The sequence below is a fragment of the Sabethes cyaneus genome, chromosome 3 (assembly GCF_943734655.1).
Source record: "Sabethes cyaneus chromosome 3, idSabCyanKW18_F2, whole genome shotgun sequence".
Classification (NCBI taxonomy): domain Eukaryota; kingdom Metazoa; phylum Arthropoda; class Insecta; order Diptera; family Culicidae; genus Sabethes; species Sabethes cyaneus.
Genome location: NC_071355.1, coordinates 190,952,390 through 190,977,701, shown reverse-complemented (window position 1 = coordinate 190,977,701; position 25,312 = coordinate 190,952,390). Strand labels below are relative to the sequence as shown.

The 25,312-nt window shown below is 41.5% G+C and overlaps 1 protein-coding gene across 1 annotated transcript; it reads right to left on the bottom strand.

The window, feature by feature from the left end:
- Positions 1–246: 246 nt before the first annotated feature.
- LOC128740526 (mucin-5AC) lies at positions 247–25,082 on the bottom strand. Its single transcript, XM_053836071.1, has 5 exons — positions 24,948–25,082; positions 16,127–16,451; positions 3,639–3,876; positions 3,382–3,544; positions 247–3,267 (listed from the first exon to the last, which is right to left on the bottom strand). The coding sequence occupies exons 1-5, from the start codon at positions 25,080–25,082 to the stop codon at positions 247–249; spliced, it is 3,882 nt and encodes a 1,293-aa protein (XP_053692046.1).
- Positions 25,083–25,312: the final 230 nt, after the last annotated feature.

The window sequence follows — 25,312 nt, the reverse complement described above, 5'->3', positions numbered from 1 at the left end:
GTTTTTCCCCAGGTTTCCCATCACCATATCTCGCTCGCTCGTTCGTTCGTTCGTTCGTGTCCACTCGCCGTTCGTCCGTCGTTCGTTCGCAATCATTCCGTTCCCAAAAATTCACATCACAATGCACACAATTACGCCACTTGCTGCTGGTGGCTGGCTCGTTGGTTGGCTGGCTTCGGACCAACCTTTCGGCAGACATTCGTTTGTTGCTGCAGCAGAATCTCGTTGTTGTTTTTTTTATTATTATTATGATTCAAAGCGCATACTGGCCCTGACCACCGTTTCTACCATTGTGTTATTTTTATTATCATTTTGGTTGTTAAATCCCCGGCTACCGCCATCGTTGGTTCCGCCATGGCCGGCGTCGACACTACCGACATCAGTCTCGCCTGCAACATTGTCATCCGAACGGTGCCGATTGCCGACGCCATCGAGCCCTGCAGCGCCACTTTTATTTGCATTCATTAATTTTAAATTCGGGCTCGTTTCGCTCCGACCACCGACGGTGGCGACGGCGGCGGCGGCCGTGTCGGCATTGGCTGCCACGGCAGGCTGCGAGTCGGCGGTAAGCAGCAACGGTGGCTGATTATCAGCTGCTAACGAGCCGCTGGTGGCTTTCGTCGTCGGGCGGCGCTGTAGCTTAATTTTCGGTCGGAAGTTCTTGATGCCGGAGTTGGATTTGGCCGGCAGCAAGGTAACCAGCCCGGACGGACCGGCGGCCGTTGTCGTAGCGTAACGGACCGCCCCCGGGGGAGTTGTCGTCGACAGCAGCTGGAGCATTTCGTCGTACTTGTTCGGATCGATGACCTCTACTTCCGCCTGACCTACGTACTGCTCCGAGGAGTACTCCGATGTTGGTGATATCATAACCGGAACCACGTCCATCAAGTCGTCGCTGGTGATGGTCGGGATCGGTTTGGCGAACGGAGTGGTGTCGTAGATTGGGGTGGGAGTCGTGGACGTTGTGGTTGTTGTGCTGGTCGTTGAAGTTCTTCTGGTGTTTTTGTTCTTCTTTCGCTTCGGGCGAGTCGTAATGCGGGTTCGATTCTTGGACGAGGTTCGAGTGGCTGAGTTTTTATGCTGGTTTTTGATTTTAGAAAGCGATGAGAATGGTGGCTTACTGGATGATTCCGTTTGGATGCCTAACTTTGAAGCTAGCGTGTCGAAAATTGACGAAAGATTTTGAAGGTTGGTGGTGTTCCGTTTCAATCCTGCAATTCTGACGCTGGGCATCGTCGTCGTTAGTTGGATGTTTTCGACTACCAAAGCTTGCAGAGTTTCGTTGTAGACTTTTCGGGTGGAATGGCTGCTAGGAGGTGTCACCCGAGTACCATTTACAAATTCCCACTTGTTTTTGATGGGGAAAAGTTCCGGAAGTGTAACCATAACTGTCGGCATACTTGTAGTTGGTGTGTACTTCAGCGTTTCCACCTCGATAAACGTCGTCCGCTTACTGGTACTGGTTTTAGGCTGCTCGGTTGATGTTTCCGTGCTTGTGACCAATAGCTCCGTTGTTGGCATCATCGTCGTGAAATCCTCCGGTTGCTCAGTAACTGTCAGCAAAGTTTCGCTTGAACCGGACTCAAATGACATTTCGGTTAGATTTTCTACGCTACCTCCCGCATCCATGGTCGTAGTCATGATATTTTCTGTCGTAAGCCCATCATCACCATCATCCGGACTGATCCGTGACTCAATACCCAGCACATAGTCCAGCATAGTATCGTTGAACTCCTCGCTGTTCACAACTGTAGTCATCTCCGTATAATTCAAACCATCCACCATATAGTACTCCACAAAATCTTCCGTCGAATTAACCACATTCTCGCTACTGCTGGTCACATAAACTGGAGTCACCGTATAGACACTGGTTTTTGCACTCTCGGTGGTGGTCTTCAAAGGTGGAACCTTATTTTCCGGCTTTTTAGCAATCACTCCTCCACCCAAGTGTTCGAATTTTTTATCATCCAGCGTGTAATTTAATACCTTTTCACCGACACTGATGGCCGTCGGGGTCATCAGTTTAAAGTCCGGAACGGGCTCGATGCTGATCTTGTCCACCGGCAGCGGATAGGGTTTGACATCGACCACACCTAGTGGTTCGATTCCCAGCGTCGAAGAACCGAAGCTAGGATTGGTAAAGCTCTGGTAGTAGATCTGTCCGGCCGGGCTTTCGGTGTACAGTGCACTCTCGATGTCACTGATTTTGTTTCGATAGAGAATCTCCTCCGCCAGGGACGGTTTCTTTTTCGGCGCTTTCGTTGAGGCAAACTTGTGCAGAGGAATCTCTTTCGGAGCCATCGGGCGAATCGGCTGCCACGGTTGTTTGTCCAGGATTGGCGCACTAGTGAACAGGGCAACGTCCAGCTTGGGAATGTTTTCATCCATTCGGTTCTGAGCGGCCATCAACTCCTCCGGCAGACTGTCGTTAATGATGGCCTGCAAAAAATTCTCCAATAGTGTATCATTCCGATCGTCAGCGGAAGACTCGGTCAGCAGCTCATACTCTTCATACAGGCTAGTTTTTGTGGCAGATTTGACCGTAGAAACTGGTGTTGTTGTGGCACTGGTCGTACTCTTTAATGTCGTCCTGGTCGTTGTTGTGGTGGAAGGGGTTGTCGCTGTTGTGGTGAACATCGTCGTAGTTGTTAGCGGAGTGGTTGTGGTACTGGATGTAGTTCGCCTCGTGCCCATTGAGCCTGTTGACGTGCCTCGACTACCGCCGCTGGAATTAGTTTTAATTTTCTTCGTTGTCGCACCATGTTTGTCAGTCTTTTCAATCTTGGCCGTTCCCGTTTCATATTTTAGTCTAGCTCCTGCGCTGGGGCGCATCGTTGATGAGGATGATGTTGCATTTTCCTCCGCATACGAGGTTTTAACGTTGTCATGTGGCTTTTTGTCACTGGTCCGTACCTTTAGCTGGGCCGGACTGACGGCGAACGGTTTTAGCGTAGACACGGGTTGCGATGGCATCCCGACAGTTCCTCCCCCACCGCTAGCGGCCTTCTTCTGGGTGATATCCGCATCTGTTTTCGTGATTTCAAATGACCCTTGTATAACCGGTAAATTATCCATGTCAATGTCAGATTCTCCGTCAACCTGCTGGTGCTGCTGCGGCTGATCCGGTGGCTGCTTCTTCTCAAAAACCGACGGGACGGTCGACGAGGCGACTTTTGCCGTGAACTTGTGAATGGTTTTCTCAATTATCCCGGTCTTTTTCGCCGGTCCAAAGCGGTCCTCCAGTGGTTTGATTGGCATCGGTAAAGGCTGCAAAAAATAGACGCTTTAATTAATATTCGATCTCACCCGTTAACTCGCATTGGCAAAAGATTTTCACTTTCCACGATAATGTAATACAAATCAAAGCAAAATTATCATTACCTCTTCCTTGGTGAAGAATGCCGTTCGCAGAACGGCCTTATCCAGCAACCGTTTAATTTCAATCGAATCGGGATCCACTCTGATGTTCCGGAACAGCGAATGCGGATTGGCCAGCTCGCTGAGCACCGCCTGACGGATGTGTTCCTCCACGTTATTAATAGTTCTGCAGGCAAGAAGCAAGCAAAAAAAACAAAAACAGAAAACCATGAAACACGAGTAAATTATGCCACCCGAGCACGGCAGCAGCCGTTTCTTACATTTTAATCTTCCTCATGTCGAGAAACACGCGAAAGCTCAGCACTATCGTTGGCCCGTCGCCAAAGTCCATGATTTCCGTGCGGGACACCGTGAGGCCGCTCTGCTCCAGCGACGTGCCGATGAGCCGCTCGTAGAAGGCCGACTTCTGCCGGAAGACCGATGTGTGGTTCGAGCGCAGCCCGGTCGTGTAAATGTCCCCCCGGGTTACCCGGAACGTGCAGTCGAAAACGAGAATCGCTGAAAGGAACGAGAATCGACACCGGGCCACACAAGTCAGTGTGAAAATTAGTAAACCTTTGTTTGATGTCATTGTCGGAGGAGCGAATTTGGTCTTTCCCGCTTTTACGTAACCCGGCGCTCGGACCGCTTGGGAAAATAATTTAATTAGCGAAACCTGACTCAACGACCGGGAAGGCCACCGCAACCAGCAGCTGCCGGTTTTTTGGGTCACGTGTGCTGGGCCATTCGGCAGCAGTGGTGTTGGGTTAAGAAAATTACCGTTAAAGTGAATTGGGACTCGGTTACTACCGGTAAAGGTGTGCACATTTGACAACGTGCTATAAGTAGGTAGCCCAAAAGCTTGCTATAATTTGAATACGTATATGTAAAATTACGATGTTAGAGATACAAACAGGAAACGATGAAGTGAACAAATAATTAAAATATCAAATGTTCGTTGGACATAACATAATAATCATAACTAATCTAATATATTTTATCGCCGAATTTTTCAATAGATTGCTACCGCTGTTCTGAATTGTTTGGATATAATTATTTGGATGTGATAATAGCTTTACAAAAGTTTAAGCTTTTATAAATAAACATATAAAGCATTAATATTTAACGGGTGACAACTAAATTTTTGGAGAAGCTTCCTTTTGATGTCCGAATAAAAGCGTTGTACGGCCGTCATGTCAATTTTGCGGATGCATCTCTTGATTCTACCAATCAACTGTTTGCAATTCGTGGCTCTCCAGTTATTTTTGTACACCAAGGAACTCAAAATCCCGAAGAAATCTTCGATTGGGCGCACTGAGACAGATTTTACGGGTCGTGGTTTTTGGGTACAAATAGGAACGAATGGGTATTCAGGAGCGATTGTGTTTTTTGGCGTAATGCGATGATATTCTATCCGGTCAAAACAAGTATTATCCATATGCATGAGACACATTCCAGCGTTACGGGACACTATTAGCAACCAGTGTTACCGTGTGAATCGTCTCCTGTTTCACCAATTTTTTGGTAAATACGTTTAAAAATAGTTGTTTAAAGAATACTTTATCTTCCACTAGAATGCCAGGGATTTGATGAAACAGGAACCGATCTGCATAGCAGGGATAGTGTCCCGCAACACTGGAATGTGTCATGATGTTTTTGTAACGGGTGGCAACTAAAATTTTGGAATTTTTTCACGACCCTTATGTTCAACAACAAACGAGCTCAGAGAGAAATGAGATTATGTATGTGTTTCTCTCTCCGCTTTTTGTTAATATTTTTTGTTTTGTTTACGCTTGCCCAGTTTTGCTAAAAATGGCGCCTAAACAAGAAGCATTTCGGGAGCGCGTTGTACACTGCTACGAACTGCAACAGAAATCTCGGCAAAACGTATACGGTACAACATTTAAAAAGCAAATATGTTGCGGCTTTGACTGTTTACCATATGCTACGATGCCCAACAACTATTCACAAACAAGGTAGTGGAAGACCAGCAAAAATTTTAGACGCAGAAGAACATCGTTCTCTTTCTCGTTTTTTCATCAACAAGCCCTATGGTTTGGCTATCAATCAAGATGCACCAGACGAATGTTTGAAGAAAATGTTGATCCCGTTTCTTCAAAAACATCATGCAGATGGACAATACGTGTTTTGGCCGGATAGAGCATCATCGCATTACGCCAAAAAAAAAATGGTTCCTGAATACCCATTCGATCCAATTTTTACCCAAAAACCACCACCCAAAAAATCTGTCTCAGTGCGCCCAATTGAAGATTTCTTCGAGATTTGGAGTTCCTTGGTGTACAAAAATAACTGGAGAGCCACGAATTGCAAACAGTTGGTTGATAGAATCAAGAGAAGCATTCGCAAAGTTGACATGACGGTCGTACAACGCTCCTATTCGGACATCAAACGGAAGCTTCGCCGAACAGCCGTTTACGGACCGTTTTCAAATGTACTCTCACTTTTTTTTAACAATGGATAATGTATCTTTAATTTCGGTATATCAGATCTTCTTCGTGCATCTTTTGTCTTTTTTTGACAGCTTGAGAAAAAAATTCCAAAAATTTAGTTGCCACCCGTTAGAAACAAGATCAAAATTTTCTTCAATCATTCATCTGGTGCACATCTTAATTGATAGCCAAACCAGATGGTTTTGTACAAGAAAGAGAACGACGTCCTTCTGCGTCCAGAATTTTGGCTGGTCTTCCATTACTACTTGCTTGCGAATAGTTGTTAGGCATCTTAAGATATGGTTAACAGTAGAAGCCGCTACATATTCGCTTTTTAAATGTTGTACTGTATACATTTTGCCGAGATTTCTGTAGCAGTTCGTAAAAGTGTACAACGGGCTCCCGACATGCTTCTTGCTTCGACGTCATTTTAAGCAAAATTGGGTAAGCATAAACGAAACAAAGAATATTGACAAAAACAGGAGAGAGAGAGAGAGAGAGAGGGAGAGAGGGAGAGAGAGAGAGAGGGAGAGGGAGAGGGAGAGAGAGAGAGAGAGAGAGAGAGAGAGAGAGAGAGAGAGAGAGAGAGAGAGAGAGAGAGAGAGAGAGAGAGAGAGAGAGAGAGAGAGAGAGAGAGAGAGAGAGAGAACACATATGCATACTCTCATTTTCCTTTGAGCTCGTTTGTTGTTGAGTTTAGGGACCTCGAAAAAATTCCAAAATTTTATTTACCATCCGTTATGTGTAGGTATATTTTTGATAATTACAATGATTCTTTGCGGTCAATTTGATTTTTAAAGCTATTTTCGATTCGTTTTTTTGTCAAACTTTATGTCTTCCGCTGTAAGTCTCAGCGTTTATGATGCTTTCCCGATCAGGAGGACTTTACAAAATTATAACAGATCATGTTATTTTGTTATTTCTTGTTATTAACCTTTCTAGCAGCGGTTGTTACTAATTAGATAAATTAGAACAACCGCTGTTATAAATTAGCCTCCATAAGCGGTTAAAATAACAAAAAATATAACTAAACTTCCTTCAATTAATACTTGATTTGCAACAAAACTTGTAATGCTTTTATCTAAATTGTAACACATTGTGTAAAAGGTTAATTGTTAACATTACCAGATATTCCAAAAATAAGCTAGCAAATAAAGATATATACAAGTAAGCAAGTATTAGTAACTGTTAAGTAACGTATTTAATATAGTTTTAAAATAACTCAATGTGTCACTTCTATCTGAATCTATACCTATAAAAAAGGATTTCTGTCTGTCTGTCCCTATGTTCCTTATAGAATCGAAAACTACTGAACCGATCGGCGTGAAAATTTGCATGTAGAGGTTTTCGGTAGTAGGGAAGGTTCTCTCGATGGCAAAAGACCCGTTCCCCCAACTAAGAGGGGGGGCTCCCATACAAATCTATACCTCTAAAAATGGATTTCTGTTTGTCTGCCCGTATGTTCCTTATAGAATCGAAAACTACTGAACCGATCGGCGTGAAAATTTGCATGTAGAGGTTTTCGGTACTAGGGAAGGTTCTCTCGATGGCAAAAGACCCCTTCCCCAACTAAGAGGAGGGGCTCCCATACAAATCTATGCTTATAAAAATGGATTTCTGTCTGCTCTATGTTCCTTATAGAATCGAAAACTACTGAACCGATCGTCGTGAAAATTTGCATATAAGGGTTTTTGGTGCCAGGGAAAGTTCTTATGATGGTTAGAGATCCTTCCCCCCACTAAGAGGGCAGCACCCATACAAATGAAACACAAATTTCTGCATAACGCGAGAACTAATCAAGCGAATGGAACAAAATTTTACATGTGGGTATTTCTGAAGACAAGAATTTTTCCTATGGTGAATTATGACCCCTGCCCACTTTAGGAGAAGGGGGGGCTCCCATACAAATGAAATACAAAATTTCCTCATAACTCCAGAACTAATCAAGCAAATGGAACCATATTTGGCATGTGGGTGTTTTAAGAGGCATGAATTTTTCTATGGTGAATTGAGAACCTTCCCCTCTTTAGAAGGGAAATTATGTCCTCTCTCCCTTTTAATAGGGGGAGCGGGGGGCTTCCATACAAATGAAATACAAATTTCCTCATAACTCGAGAACCAAACAAGTAAATGGAACCAAATTTGACATGTGGGTGTTTTTGGAAACAAGAATTTTTTCTATGGTAAATTGAAACCTCTCTCAACTTTAGGAGGGGGGGCTTCTATACAAATGAAATACAAATTTCCTCATAACTCGAGAACTAATTAATCAAATGGAACCATATTTGGCATGTGGGTGTTTTTGGAGGCATGAATTTTTTCTATGATGAATTAGGACCCCTTACCTTTTTAGGAAGGGGGGCTCCCATACAAAAGAAAAATAAATTTCCGCATAACTTCAGAACTAATCAAGCGAATGGAACCAAATTTAGCATGTGGGTGTTTTTGTAGGCAATTTTTTTTCTATGGTGAATTGAGATTCCTCCCCTCTATAGGAGGGGAATAATGAACCCTCTCCCTTTTAAGAGGGGGGCTTTCACACAAATGAAATACAAATTTCCTCATAACTCGAAAACTAATCAAGCAAATGGAACCAAATTTGACATGTGGGTGTTTTTGGAGACAAGAATGTTTTCTATGATGAATTGAAACCTCTCCCTGCTTTAGGAGGGGGGGCTTCTATACAAATGAAATACAAATTTTCTCACATGTCTAGAAGTTGGGGGAGTTGTTTTCTACTTTACTGTGAGGAAAATTTGTATATTAAAACACCCATGAACTCCTCAGAAACTTGCAAAACTCGAGATTGTGGCAAAGGTCATCCGAGATTCACGATTTAAGTACAACACAGTATAATTTGTGGCAATACGAAGTTTGTCAGGTCAGCTAGTCTGTTATAAACTTGATTTATTTATTTTTTTGCTTCCTAATTAGTTTTTTTTTCGATTTGTAACATTATGTGTTATGGATATCAGAATGTGTTATAAAACAGACATAATCTTGTTATGGCCTCCTGATCGGGTTCAGATTATTTATTTAATTTTTGCAAATTTATGCGATTTCAATGGGATTGCACTGTGGTCGAAAAGGGCGAGAAATGGAATTATTTTCCTAACGATGCATTTTAGCAATATAGCGTCTTCGAAACTGCAATTGCTACACCGTTGGTAGCCAAATGAGCGCTCTTTTTGCTACCAACGCAATCGCATAGCGCCGTAAATACAAAAGATAGAACTATACTTTCTTCAACAATAATGTATAAAATAATTAGCTCTACGATTGCCCTTTACACTACTTTTTCAAATTCTGTTTACTTGAGGCGCTGCAGTCAAATGAGCAAAAAACCGAGAATGAAGCCTGCCTATAACTTTTTTATTTTTCAAGCAATCAGTTCAAAACTTTCCGGAAATATACCTTATTCTTAGACCTTTGCAACGATGTATTTAGATTTCGAAAATTCCTTTTGAAACGAAAATTATGGGCGAATTCCAAAACGTGGCCCAATCACGACGACACTCCCCTATTTATTCGAGACAAGATTTTTATACCAGTTGATAGAATATAATTTACTAGATATCGGCGTGTATTTTGGTCTTAATGAAACGCTACTGAATTTGAGTTACAGTCGCGAGAAATGATGAAGTAGCTGCGGCTTAATTGGACCCATTTTCTATAGTGGTGTCTGTGTTTTTTAAATCCGACCGGTTGAAATAGCCTGCACAGGGATTAGATGCTTTGCAAAAACAGATCAAAAGAGAGACCGATGAATAACGTGTCGCTATTGCCTACATTCCGGGCTCATTGAAGAGAATTAGTTTTGCACTGGCGCTAGTGTATCATTGAATCGTTCATATGCATTAGCACCAGAAGCTAGTGGTTGTCACTCAAATACTAGCTATGTCAACACGATAGAAGCGTTTCAGGCGTTTCAGGCCTCACATATTGGTAGTAGTGTAAATAACACACCAAATGCTGGAATTAAAAACAAAATGCTGCTAATGGCTAGTGAATGAAAATTGATTTATATTTTCATATCAGAGAGGAATTTTTTGTTCTTCCGTGATAAAAAGAAGTAAGATTGTTCTGTGATAGCATATTCACAGCTGTTTAGTTTCTAGAATAAGTGAACGTGGTCATAATTGTGTGTTTTCCAAGCCATCATCAAGAGCGGATACGCGTAACCGATTGCTGCTGGTTTTTTCAGCCTGGTTACGTACTAGTGGAAAACAGTGATTTTGATGTTTATTGAATAAAATTTAGCAAATTACTTACATTTTTATGAAAATTGTTATGACACATTAAAGCCTATGAGTGCTACATTCATTTCAGTATTGTTATATAGCGGGAAAGTTTTTATTTGGGAAAGTGTAACCAAAAAGGTAACATGCCGAAGTTAGAAGCGTGCTGGGAATACCCTCCTGTACCCTAACTACCAGCTAGATTTTTGTGAAATTTGTTATAAAAATCGACCATACATTTGTTTACGGATGAACCAAATTATTATCATCCGATAGATCTTGCAGAAATATCAGGAGTTTTCCATGTGCCCATGCAACACATCTTTAATGATTTCAAAGCAGCATTCGAAACAGTCGATCGTGACCAGCTATGGCAGATAATGCACGTACATGGTCTTCGGACTAACTTCTGTGATTGTTCTGTGATACTCGAGAGAAAATAACGTTCGCCTCCCACGAACAATGACGGTGATGAACTTGAAGTGGTTGATGGGTTCATATATTTAGTATCTTTGGTCGTGTCGACCATGACAATAATACGTGTATGGAGGGTCAGCACCGCATTCAAATTATAGATTGGGCCTACTTTTCCCTCTGCGAAGCTTGCAGGACGTTCCAATCAAGTAGTATACGCCGCCGCACAAAATTGACGATGTACAAAATGGGAATTTGAACGAAACTGTTGAGAACTATTTTTGGTGAAGCATAAACAAAAAGCGAAAAATGACGCAGGTGCATGAACCAGGAGCTGCAGGCACTACTTGGAGAGGTTCGCTTTGCAGAAAAGAAAAGCCTTATGTTATAAACGTCTTTCGGACTTAACCCTTCTTTATCGACAGACTTCACAAGCTGGTTACTAGATTACAGGACAATTACGAGGCTAATGCAACGATCCCTTTGCAACGACTTTAGCAGCACCACGAAACCGAAATTCGCACTTATGACGACCGGCTCGTTAGACCAGCATCATACTTCGAAGCTAACTGAGCGGTTGTACATAACTGAGCAGAATCCCATCGCGCATCTAGTGAAAATCGGGAAACCACGGTGAGCCGGAACCCTACTAGCATAGTTGTGACAAAGCAGTTGTAACAACCGATTTACGACTAATTTCAGTCATAAATAAGTTTCTGCAATCATAAATGCGAAAAGTGTGCTACTTGGGAAGAATGCCAGACGACTGTGTAACGAAATATGCTCTCTTCAATAACCCAAACGACACCAGGAATAGAAAGGGCCAGCATTCTTGATGGCTCGACCGGGTTGCAACTGATTTGCGAGTGTCGAAATGGAGACAAGTAGTTGATACATCACAAGCCATCCCGGCTACAAGCTACCATTGGCGTAGCTAGACGGGGTGCCCACTGCGCAGATATTTTCTTTCTCACTTGGCATCGCATACGCGTAATTGTCGTCGTCATTAGTAGCCTAGTAACCACCCCGGGTCATGCTGTTTCAAGCAGTCGTCTCCATTCAACTCCATCTTGGGCCACTCGTCGCCAATTTTCCAGTCTCAGAAGTCGCAAGTCACTATCGACCTGGTCGACCCATCTGGCACTTTGAGCCTCCCTGTTCCTGATACTGGTGCAGTTGTTAACAGGAAACTAGCAGCAAACTAGCAGTTTTTCAGCCCAAAAGCGGGATTCTATTCATAAAAATGTAAATACTGCACCTTCTTGCCAATCTGAGCACAGCAAATATATTTTAATGGACAGAATTTTCAAACAAAAAACTGCTTTTGGAATTGGCAGAATCAATTACGACTAATTTCACCTTAAACTGTTTTCGTCGCACTGTAGCCTACTGACTTACACCAGCTGAAAATGGCAATCTCTCCAAACAGGGCTTGCAGCTCGTGATTGCATATGGCTCCGCTACTCTTCGCTTTTAGTTTGTACTCCACCATATATCGTCCGCAGTACTTTCCCGCTCGAACATGGCAAGGGCGCGTACCGTCCGCGGGAAGCACGCGTTTGTTTCCTTTGAGTATCTTTCTTTCATGTATTTTGTCTTCAACGCATTTATGTTTATCCCACTCCTCTTAGACTTCGCTTTCATCGGATCACACCCTCTAGTGCGATACCGTCACCTAGTCGCAAACTTCGCCATGTCTCAAAGGAACTCGAAAGTATCACCGAGATGCACACGAAACACATCACTCGATCCAAAGCTCTGGTCAGTTGTGGCAAGTGTTTGTGCATTATCTGCCATAGCTGGTCTAGATCGACTGTATCGTATGTTGCTTTGAAATCAATAAAGATGTGATGGATGCGTGAATACGTTGTACTCCCAACATTTCTGCAAGATCTGTGGTAAACATCTGGTCCGTAATTCCGCGGGCCCTCATGAAGCCCGCCTGGTATTTCCCTACAAAACTTTGTGCTATCGGTGATAGCCGGAGTAACAAGATGAATGAAATTTTTTTTAGAAGGCACCCCCTAGGCCCCCTCCAAGGAAATTTCCTAGCTACGCCAATGCAAGCTACTAGAGGAAGAAGAGGAGTGTTATGTCACAAGTTTTGAAGCAAGGTATCATTCTGGTAGGAATTTCCTAGAGGAGGAGAAAAGTTTACCTTGAGCACATGGACATCCGATAATAAATGCGGAAGTTTTATACCATTAGGCCAATAAAAAATGCGTAGATAATTACTATTGAATTAATATTGAATTGTGTTATGTCAGATGCAGAACATAAAGAAGGCATTGTTGGAGTGATAGCTGTCAACAGGTCAAAATAATTATAACAATATTTTATACCTATTTTAGATGCCGAATTTCTATAGAACACCACTATAACCTTAAGCAATTCCGTCAAATTTGCCCAAAGCACAGGTCACATCCTTGCTATCTACTGAATTTTGCTGTGAATTTGCTACCAACAGTGAAACCTCATGCCTGATCAAGTTTATAAGAGTGGTACTGGCTTAAGATGAGTAATTCTGGACCGCTGTAGCCTACCGACTTTCGTCAGATGTACGATGGGAATCTTTCCAAGCAGTGCCTGTAGCTCGTGATTTACAGTACTGGACAATATAAAGTACACACCCGTTCTCATACTATATAACGCGCGGTATCTTTTTTATTGTCAAACATATGAACTCGGTATATTTGGACAAATTGTAGTATTTTCAATGCTTTAAACGATTTATGTATCGTTAAATATAAACATTAGCTATTTTGGTCGAGCTATTGTATAGTTCTAGAAAAAGTCAATTTTTAGTTGGTCATAATAGTACGCACTACTAATATAATGACTGCACAACGCTGCCTACTGCATACGAATAGTTTCCTCGCCATCACACTGCAGCGAAGTGTCAAAACAAATTGTTTGTGAATGATTTTTCATTACTGGTGCGCGTTTTTATCTGGTACGATGGCAAAAAAGCAAATTTGTGAGGATATCCGTAAACTTATCGTTAAAAATCGTAAGAAAGGTTTCTCGAATAGAGAAATTGCTCGAAGATATGAAATTAGTGAGGCATGAGTACGAAAAACATTGAAAAAATATGAGGAACTTGGAAGCGTGAAAGACCGGACTGAAAGAGGAAGAAAGCGGAGGACTACAACCAGTGATGATCGCCTGATTCGTCGAAAAGTGGCTAAAGATCCGGTCTCTACCAGCCGAGTAATCCGAGAAAATACGAACTTAAATATTTCCGAACGAACTGTTCGTAGAAGACTGAAGGAAATGGGATTTAAAAATGGATTTGCTCAACGAAGGCCATTTATCCGAAATGTTACAGGTTTGTTTGTTTCATATTCAATATTTGTTTTTGAGTAATATTAATTTGTATAGGATCAAACGTCTTAAATTTGCTCAAAAATATATCGACAAACCTCTGGAGTATAAAGCCTCTGTATAAAACATCTTCTGAAAGTACATCTATAAAGCTAATTTTTGTTCGATCACTATGAATAGTTATCTACTATAAATAATGAGAAAAGCATGAAAGTTTCAAGACGTGGTAAGTGCGTACTTTATTTTGTCCAGTACTGTATACGCCTCCACTACTCTTCGCTTTCAGTTTATACTCTGCCAAATATCGTCTGCAGCACTTTCTTGAGCTCTTTCTCGAGCTCGAACACCCCAAGCAACAATGTGAGTTTTATTGTACTCTTATGGTGGTCTTCAAGACCAATTTTGGTCTTAAATCCCATCATAAGAGTATAATAAAACTCAAATTGTTACTTGGGACGGCAATGGCGCGTATATCCGCCGTGAACAGTGCCCTGGCTTCAACTCAGTAAAGAACTACCGAACTTATAATGATTTTGTACATTGTCAGATTCGAACGGCGGCGATCGTAGCTTCATCGTCGTAGGGTTTTACGTCGCAAAGTTGTTGCCTAGGAGTTGGCTACCCTTGGTAAAATTTGTGCCTCATGTTTAGATACCCGCTCGTCGGATCACTCCTTCAAGTGCGATATTGAACATCATACACTCATACAGGATAAGACGTTACCTTGTCTCAACACTCACTGCGTCTCGAAGGGATTCGAGAGTGTCTCTGAGATGCGCACGAAGCACGAACTCGATTATATGTACCTCTGATCAGTCCCATCAGTTTATATCGAAAACCGTGTACGTGCATTATCTGTCACAAAGCGGTTTGTTTACCACATGGTTGCTTATTTTTTAATGACGTTTTATAAATGTCTAATTCGACGGACACACACTGTTGAAGCCACCTATTACCAAACAGTGGAAACCTAAATAGTTGAGCCAGGTGCTTTGAAAATTTTACTGTTAACATTAATTTGAATTCAACTGCTTTAAAAAATTGTCTCACACGAGATTACTCTTTCTCAATACAATAAACGTTATTTTTGTGCCAATTAGCTCAATATCAAGACGGTTTATTTATGATCCAATTTACTCCAAAGTAGCGGCATTTTGAATCACAAAGCATCAGTTGCAATTACCTACATTTTGTTACGATCATTCATTAATGACTAGAATTAACCGTGAACGGGCTAATGCAATCAAGTATAACGGAAATGTGCTTCTCGAGCAATACAATTTACAAAACCGTTCTAAAAATTCCTTTAAAATTGCAGGATAATTAAAATAGTTACGTAAATTCTCAGCCAAATCACGGACAACCGGCTGGAAATTCTAGTTTCTTAACGTACACCGTAGAACGTACCAAGTTATGGCTTTCCATTTTCCCATCTTCAAACGGAATCCAGTCCTGTAAAAGAAAGCTGAAATACGATCAGCCATTCCCTTTTTAAGTACATGCATCAAGCCATTACTTTCGCCGTCACCGTCGCCGACGCTGCTGCTAGAACGTTCCAAGTTCATGGTTCATTTGACCGAAATGTGCATGCTGTGACATGTGATGTTATGTCGGCAAATCGCCTGCTGGCAGTATCATTTCATTGCTCCATTAAAGGAAAACTGAAGTTTTATAGCTACATGATGTTCCCGTCCCGGTGGCAACGACAGCCAATAACTAACCACCGCGCGACAGCGGCGGCGGCGCTGCTGATGTAAGTGTAAGGAGGAGGCAGGATCTTTAGCGAGAACGCAGTGAGATAGAAAAGCATATTTTTAGAAGCAAGCCAAGCACGTAAGATAAATCATTTGTCATACCAATAAAACTCGGAAAAGCGGACTGTTATTTATGAAAGCACACCATTTTTTTTTTACTTCCTGCCCATCAGCCCCGAGAAAGATTCCGTTCGTTTGCCGCTAGAAGCCCGAATGGTGTGTGGTTTAATAACTTTCTGGATGTTCGTGCCACCACCAAATGATGTGACCGAGACAGTGACAACTTTTCGGTGTGGCAACATGTGGCAGTTTGCGTCGGCAAACACGGATAGTCTGCCGCCGGAATTTCCAACCCAACAGAACCCTAAAAATCCCTAACATATTTTCGTTACATCTCGCAGTCGGAGGGAATTTACGGATCCCACCACGGGGAGTGTTTCCGTGTCTGGAAATCAACTCGAAGCCGTAACAATATCAATTTCCTCTGACAAGAAGGAAGCCCTGTCACGTTGTTCCGTGCGGTCGCTGAGTTGCCTATACCTTATGCGGGACGAAAATGGAACAAATATAAACGGAAAATGATACTCACATTCGCTGAGGTCCGACTTGAATGCGCTCAGATAGAAAGCCAGCCCAACCACGCACAGTATGGCGAGGACCACTATGAAGGCAGCGGACAGCAGCAGTACGGAAACCGATCTGAAGTTCTTCTGCTTTTTGCCGTACATCGACGAAGACAGATTCCGATTGTCGCGCCATAAACCCCAGGAAGTGTATCCGTAATGGCTGCTCAGACTCATATCCGTCGGGTAGGAGTACTTGCTCATATGGGTGTAGGGAGCGCCACCGCCTCCGCCGCCCATCAGCGTTGACCGCCGCCCCATGGTGTTGTGGTAAGTGGAGTAATCCGCCGCCTGCAAACAACATCAAATAGATAAAAGAAGTCAGTGAAAAGGTGTCATTAATTTAATGTGTACCAGTATAACGAATTTGTTGCGCGTTTTTACAACCACTAACTGATGAAATTACAAGAGCTAGCTTTTATTATTTATGTTCCTATCGAATGTAATTAAACTGCAGTTCAACTTCAATAACCAATAAACATAAATGCATGAAACAAAATCGTATTGCAATTCGATTTATTTCAAAACACGTTTGTAAAAATTGGTCCAACTACAGAATAATACCACATTTCCAAACGAATCAATACATAATAAAATATTAATTCGATTCACAACTCCTATGACTGTGCATTGCGCCTAACATTTGAACTGCGGTTGTGCCGTTGGCAGCGATCATTTCCCTGCACTCGAAATGATTTCGAACCGTCAATTTATTTACGCATTGTCAGATCCACACAATACCGTGTACAACACACCGCGTTACACATTTACGTGTAGTTCGCAACTGCCAGGCCAGGACCTCTAGCCGTTACCCGCCGAACCGATCACGAGCGGTATCAATTGCAAAAGTTTTTCAATTACATACTGCAACACTCTGCATGGAAACCGATTCCGATGCACATTGCCGCTGCGAACCGCAAACTTCCGGATAATTGATTTAGCGTAAACTTCATCTCCAAAAACTAAATTAGTACTCATTGCTGCCGCAAAGCCACTCGCACAGTCAGCCAGGTTGGTTTGGAGGCCTTTACTGCTGCTGCTGCTGTCTGCCTGCCTTCCTGCAAGAACCGTAGACTGCGCCGTATAATTGATCAGTTCACTGAAGCGTACGTAACGTTTGCGATAATATGTATGTGTTATATCCGGTATCCTGCTGAAGACAGCAAAACCATAGTTTCGGTTGCTGCGGCACTCAACCGGCACGGAGTGCAATTTAGAGCTACGGAAGAGCAATGCAATGCAACATCACCTCCGAACAAGAGCGCGTAAAGGATAACATTTGTTCTTCGATCCGGACCAGTACACACAACATCAGGCGGATTGTGTAACCACGTCTTCCGGTGGAGGAGGAAGATACCGAACGCAGAGCTTGCCAGAGCTTTACACGTAGCACACAGAGGGCACAGAAAGAGAGAGGTAAATGACAGCTACTACTGGCAACCAAACGCAGTCGGTGCATTGTAGTTTTCCTGCTATACGGCTGGGGTTGGGATGGGAAACCTAAGCCGTAGCACCCCGTGTCGTCGTCGTAGCACGAATGCATATGCCGAAGTTTGTTCACGCGCGAAAAGGAACCACCCACAAAAAGGTAGCCGATTGGGATTCTTCACGAAAAATTTTTCTTTAAAAAAGTTTTTTATCAAGGAAATGAGTCCAAAAACTAAGTTTAAATTGATCATACAATGATGATTAATATACAATAATTCGCAGTGACTAGTGCTTTTCAAACTATTTTTTGTCAAACATTGATCAATATTTGTCTTTAATGAAAGTACAAACACTATTCATTTGAGGACTGGTATGTTGCTCGAAAAAAATATTTGGAAACAATGATCATAAATCGTTGTTTGTTTTATTGTTACCAGGGCTGTCCTTTTCTTTGTGATCCGATTTCACTTATTTACGCGTACCACTTCAGTCAAGTTAAGTTTGAAAATATTATGTATGGGTCATTTATAATGCTTATAATTATCTACACAATCTTTTGTATTTACGGCGCAATCTATAGGTTGGCATTACACATGCTACACAAAGAACACTCTTTGTACACCAATGAACTGGAAATGCACCGTAAATACATAAGATAGAACAAAACTTAGTTTAGCATTTTTATAGCTCCAGGGTTTATTTCTAATTCCCGTCGTAGTAAGTAAAGCCACTCTAATTTTCATCATTTCTTGGATGGATTTATTGAATTCTCTAAAAGTTCATGTGCTGATTTGACTCAAACACACTTGCCTTCCCATCCGTGCACTTTGAATTCACTAAAAAGCGATTATCAAAGCACTTTATTGAAATTACGCAACTGATTTCTTAAATTTGTTGTACTGTTTTAAAATCCGTCCATCAAAATTTTTCATCGTCCGAACTAAAAGTCACAACAATGTTTGTAAAATTAGCGCGCATGTATTTGTGTAGGACTGCATGACAAATGTTATTCTGCAAAAATTTCTGCTGGTCCTGCAGGTTTTCCCGGCTGTAGAATAACGACAATACGTTGCGCGATTCAATTTCATTTTATGAATGACGGAAATTGAAACGATTAGTCGACATTTTCTTCTTCGTCGCATGAAAAAACGTAGGAAGTTTGGCTGGTAGGAATTTTTTTAATGAAAAAAAGCATTTAAACAGATCTTAGCTCACTTTTATTGATCGCATATGATAATCAACAAACTAAAATATCAGGGAATAACTAACTTCGCATTGTGTGTCATAGAAAACGCTGATATTTTTAATAATTTGTATTGGATAGGACGGGAATAGGCAATTACGACGAAGCAGTAACATACCCTACTAGCTGACCCGACAAGCTTCGTATTGCCACAAATTCACTATGTTGCACATAAATCGTGAATTTCGGATGACCTTAGTCACAATCTCGAGTTTTGCAAGTTTCTGAGGAGTTCAACCTTCGATGATTCATTTTGGCAGTTACGTAACTATAAAACCATCCCAGGTAACCAATAAGCATCACCAATGCTATTCAAATGCAAGCCAATAAGCATTTAAGTCGCCTTAAATGCTACTTAAATGCTATTTTGGCAAAATACACAGCTACTTTACTGCTAACCTTCTTATAGTGCTGACAACGCTAATTTGCAGCCAATTACCGACACGTAGAAATTGAATAGAATTTTGGATGCCAATTTACAACACCTACGCAGCCAAAAAACTAATATACATCAACGTGCAGTATAAAATGCCAGATATGCTGATTTGCTGCTCACGTTAATGCTTATTGGTTACCTGGGATGGGTAGTTTAATACACAAATTTGCAATTTTTCCTCACAGTAAAGTAGAAAACAACTCCCCTGCTTAGCCAGAAAGCGGATAGCAATATTCGCCGTGATTGTACAACATTTCGCCGAATACCATTTCGAGACAAACCTTAAGCAGAATGTATCATTTCACGGAAAACTTTTTCGTGGAAAGTACCATTTCGCAGGGGTGACCTTCTTCTTACTCGCTATCGCTCGTTCGAACCCAACTGAAGGAAAGTAATAGAGGTCAGTAGACCTAGGAAAACAAATAAACCTAGACAGTGGTGATTCCTGCGGGGCAGTAGATGAACCCCCCCCCCCAGTGGCCGGTGTGGCGCCAGTTCCATTTACTAGATTAGTTCTCGAGTTATGAGAAAATTTGTATTTCATTTGTATGGGAGTCCCCCCTCTTAAAAAGAAGAGGGGTCATAATTCGCCATAGAAAAAAATGTTGCCCCCACATGCCAAATTTGGTTCCATTCGCTTGGTTAGTTCTCGAGATAAAAGGACATTTGTATTTTATTCGCATGGAAGTCCCCCCCCTTAAAGGGTAAAGGGGTCATAATTACCTTCCTAAAGAGGGGAGGGGTCTCAATTCACCATAGAAAAAATTCTTGCCTCCAAAAACACCCACATGCCAAATTTGGTTCCAATTGCTTGATTAGTTCTCGAGTTATGCAAAAATTTGTGTTTCATTTGTATGGGAGCCCCCCCCCCACTTAGGGAGAGGGGTCTCTAACTATCATAAGAACCTTCCTCGGCCCCAAAAACCCCTACATGCAAATTATCACGCCGATCGATTTACTAGTTTTCGATTCTATGAGGAACATACCGACAGGCAGACAGACAGACAGAAATCCATTATGTTTACTCATTATGTTTACCTGCTATCAGTAAAACATGTACTTTTACGTAAAGCCTGTGGCCAAAATATCATTTATAGAAATGTGCGTCAAACTTATAACGCAAAATGAAAATAACGCTCAAATTTACTTTTACGTAAAGCCTGTGGCCAAAATATCATTTATAGAAATGTGCGTCAAACTTATAACGCAAAATGAAAATAACGCTCAAATTTAAAGTCCAATTTTGGTGTTTGGAATGCCTGTTATAATCTATAATTTTAATACATGCGTTTGAGTCGTATCTTTCATTTCTAGAAAGGTTCGGTTGGAGAAAATGAGGTTGAAGAGAGTTATGAACTTCGTTCCTATTTACCCCGTGTTCCCACTTGCCCCAGGGTACCTTATAGAAGATAAATATTCCATACAAAACTTTGTTAAATTTTGTTTGGTTGAAGTACACAAAGTAAGATAAATGCACAAAGGGTAGGACAGCCCTGATTGCCACAACTCAAGGCACTTTTTTACAATGTATTTTTTTTCGATGCATACACTTCTAATCGAACACTATTAAACATTGAAATAATTGTTAGCCTTCTTTCCACAAGATATTTTATGTTGTATTGACAAGTACTGTTTTTGTTTACGGTTAACAGTCGCAATCAAAGTCACATTCTTGAGTATACAAAAGAAAGCCAGACAGTCGTTTGTATGTCGGCTTGACAACCGTAAAAGTTAAAAAGAAAGCGTAGAAGTAGCTAAACCCTACACCGTTTGGGCCTCAATCATTAGCATCGAGAAACATATGCAGAACTACTGGAATTTACCCGTTGAACCCTTTTTGTGTACTGCTGACAATTCCAGGTGAAGTCGACAATATTCAGAAGAAAAGGAATACGTCTTGGTCAAAGGGTATTCGAGGTGAATGCGTGCGTGACGACACGCAACAAAGAACCATACTCAGAAATGCAAAATAATTGCATTGAAAGTTGGTCAGCGTGTTAATTTGAATGTCTTACATCATCAACAACAACAAAAAAAACTCTTCTGTCGGACACAAGCTCGGAGCAAACCAAATGGTCGCAAAGCATCTTGAAGTGTATTATATTTCTGCCACTAATTGACGAGATGTATAATTATTATTGGAATCATACAATATCAAACTTCTTTGTCGTGACATGCTAAAACCGAATAAAAGACTGATAAGACATAAAAAACGCTATGAAAAACAATTAGACCCCGTTTCTGGACCTAGGCTTGAACATCTCCTTTTTCTTCACATTATTCAAAGAAAATTTTACAGTAACTTTGGTATTCAAACTACAAGTTATGACAATAATTTCTATGTTTTCATATTTGAAAACTCCCAATTCGAATTAAAAGTTAGCTTCGGTCCTAATTTATATATAATGTCAACTCCAATTTTATGACAATTTACAGTTTAGTTTCAAGTCCAGTGATGAGCCAAGACTGGGTCCACTGCCTTACATTCTCATTAATAAAAGCAAAGGATTGGTACACCATTTTGTTATGGAAACTTTATCTTCTGTTTTTATACGACAGACTTCGCAGCCAGCTATTAGAGTACAGGACAATTGCAGGGCCAGTTGCTACGATCCTATTCGCTCTAATAGCCTCACATTCTCAATAACATTTAATGTAAAAAATATTCATGATGTAACTCGTAAGCTCGGAAGATTTGGTTAAAAATAGATTCGCCATTCTACTTGAGTATTTGATTCTTCCAGACCAACATATGCTTTTAAAAGATCGGTAGCCTTGGTCAATTGAATAAAGAAGATGGCAGTCTCACTGTTACTACTAGGGAAACGTTGGAGATTCTTATGAATATGCATTTCCCTGGTTCGACAGTGTCCACTGGAAGCGACGTTAGTGCGCAGCAGCAAGTTGAGTCATCACGCAATGTGTCAAACGACTCGGTTCTACTTGCACGTCGACTGTTTACGGAGGCTTCAATCAGTTGGGCACTCAGCTCCTTTGAACCAATGAAGTCTACGGGTCCGGATGGCATATTACCCATCTTCTTACACAAAGCGGACGAGATTATAATGTCCGAGTTCATCAACCTCTTTCGTGCCAGCTTTACGTTGGGACATGTCCCGGCAAGCTAGCGAAAGGTCAGGGTGCCCAAGTAACAATTCCAAGTTTTATTACGTTCGTATAGCTGTTTTCATGACAAATTTCATAAAACCGCTAATAAGAGTATGAGCTCCACCAGAACTTTCTAATGACCGCTATAAAACTGCCTTCTGACTAAGTGGCCCACTCTTCAGAAGGTTTTCATAACCGCTATAAGAATCAGGTCATAAGCTCAAGTAGTCGTATCACGCTCTGCTGAAAGCAGCAATAAAACCGGTTAAGTTTTCGCTGCTTGACAGCCATCGCCATAATTTAATAAAGCTTTTCGTTTTTCGTCTCTGGTGAAAGCTAAATAAGTTCGCCAGTATTATCAACTTGAAAATGCAAGCGTGAGCAGCAAAGTTATAGTTTTGCTGTCAGATTATTCATATCGATTTGGTTTAGGTACAGCCATAGCGACCATAATAAAATATCCCATAGAATATTTATTAAATTTTAAGCAATTTCGTTGATTTGCAGCATGTGCGCATTTAATATCATCGTGCATATTGAAACGATAGGTGGATAAAATCAACGCGCCACTAAAATTTTGCAATTTTCGAAAACTGGTGGTTTTGAAAAAATAAATATATTCAGTTTGTCAATCTCAATTTCTAGCAAAAATCATTTTAGTTGCTTCCTGTGGCTGAAAAACCGATTGATAATAACTTTCTTTCGGCAAAACACTTTGCTTTGATGAATTTTGGTTTGCGAGCTAAAACAAAATACTATAATATGGCAATATAGACTCGCATACAAAAATGATTTTGGTGTTGGACTGCGGTATTCTTCATAATAGCAGCAAAAAAATTGTTTGGTTAGGGTGCTACCGATTTAATAGCTCTATAAAACTAACAGATTCATTGCGGTTTGACAAGCAACCGCGATAAGATCAATTTTGATTGGTGCGCCATTTTGTATTACTACGCCCCACTTATGGCAAGTTTATAAAAGACTTGGTGCAACCAACAAGTTTTAACGTGGTAATATAAGCAACCACAATAAATTTGCTTTAACAGTTTTATTATGGTTTTATAGCTAGCTATAAGTGTGTTTGGACTCGTATCCTCTTGGTGTTGCGCAATACCACAATAAAACCAGAGGTAATGATTAACACCGCAATAAATCCTTTATAAAACTCAAGTAAAACCAAGTGGCTTTAGAATTGTTACTTGGGTGGTGTTCATACCTAAGGCAGGCAAAATAGATAAAACCGTGCCAAAAGCTTTCAGACCAGTTAGTCCGACATCAACGCTTCTCAAGTTGATGGAAAAAATTTCGGATAATCACATCCGTAATGACTTTTTAAAGAACTCTGCTCTGCATGGCAATCAGCATGCTTACCAACGCGGTAAATCTATGGAAACCGCACTTCATTGCCTAACGACGCTGATTGAAAAGTCACTTTAATACCAAGAGACGGCACTTTGTACTTTTCTTGACATTGAAGGCGCTTTCGACTACACGTCCTTCGCTTCAACTAATACAGCTCTTCCTAATAAAGGAACTGATCAACCGACAATGAGCTGGATTCAAGCAATGGTGTCAAACAGGGAAATCACAGCCTCATTGAGAGATACGTCGATCACAATCTCAGCGATCAACGGATGTCCTCAAAGAGGAGTTCTCTCCCCCTTGCTTTGGTCACTGATGGACGCACTCTTGAACAAGCTGTTACAGCATGGTTATGAGATCATTGCGTACGCCGACGACGTAGTACTTATTGTAAGAGATAAATTTGACTCAGCCAGGTTTCCCTCTTCGTCCCTACATATGTCAGGCTTTGATGTGGATCCTTGTGCGTCTCGTTAGCCCGGAATAATTGTTCTAACACTTCGCTATATCTGCTTTCCTTTTGGAGCTTTTACCTCCTCAGGATCGTAGTCAACTCACTCCACGCTCGTCGATACTTGGCCAAATTCTGCCTCGTGCCAATGCTTAGAAAGTTTTTCGAAGTTCTCTTTTCCTCTCCATCGCTTGTTGATATTCGCCATCAAACCGATCATTTCGTGTGCTCGAGGTTTCTTCATTGACAACAGAACGCATCCTGCTCCGTCCGTCTTCGAGGGTCGAAGTACTTAGCTCTTCAGAGGAAGGCAGAGCTTCATCCAGTACGCGTGCGTAGCTCTGTGCAACTCGCGGGATACTTACTTTACCTTATGAACGACGGTCCGCTATGAATCCTGCGCCGAACGAATTACGGTCCTCCAGAACTGTCGGTCTTGGGCTGCCGTTCTCCAATCCTCTCGAACACCAGCTGACCGTACATCGTCCTCGACAGCGCACATCCATCGGGTGCAAAGTCTGCCCCGAACTTTACGGCCTCTTGCTAGTTCTCTGCTGAAAATAGTTTTGACTACTCTTACGTCGGGTATTCTGGCCACGTGCCCAATTCACCACAGCCTGCAACATTATACTACAAAGTCACCATTCTGTAGAGCGTCAGTTTTGTGCGAATTTGCAAATTACGGGACTTCAGCTGGCTACGTAATCCGTAGAAAACCCGGTTCGCAGCTGCACTTCATCGTTTCACTTTGCGGCTTACATCGTTGCCACATGTCACAAGCGTACCAAGATATATGAATTCATCCACTACTTCATATCGTTCCCCATTCAGCTTTACCTCGGCATCAACACCGTTTGGACTCCCACGTTCACTATCAGCAACCATGTACTTCATTTTGGCTGTGTTAAGGGATAATATCCCAATAAATGATAACACAAGCAACAATGTAAGTTTTATTGTATTCTTATGGCGGTTTTCATGACTAATTTTCGTCTTAAATGCCATCACAAGAGTGTAATAAAACCCAAAATGTTACGTCGGAAGTGATAATATCCCAAAGTGACATGTCCCAATCTCGCTGCTTCCCGTTTCTCCCCAGCAAACAATTTGGTTTTTATATTTCA

Bases quoted from the DNA above. Each gene is read 5' to 3' on its own strand.
- LOC128740526 (XM_053836071.1), bottom strand. From the start codon at position 25,082: ATGAAGTACATGGTTGCTGATAGTGAACGTGGGAGTCCAAACGGTGTT. The intron at 3,877-16,126 runs GTGAGTATCATT...CGTTCCTTTCAG, and splicing joins CAAGTCGGACCTCAGCGAAT to CGATTCTCGTTTTCGACTGC. The intron at 3,268-3,381 runs GTAATGATAATT...TATTTTTTGCAG, and splicing joins CATTCTTCACCAAGGAAGAG to CCTTTACCGATGCCAATCAA.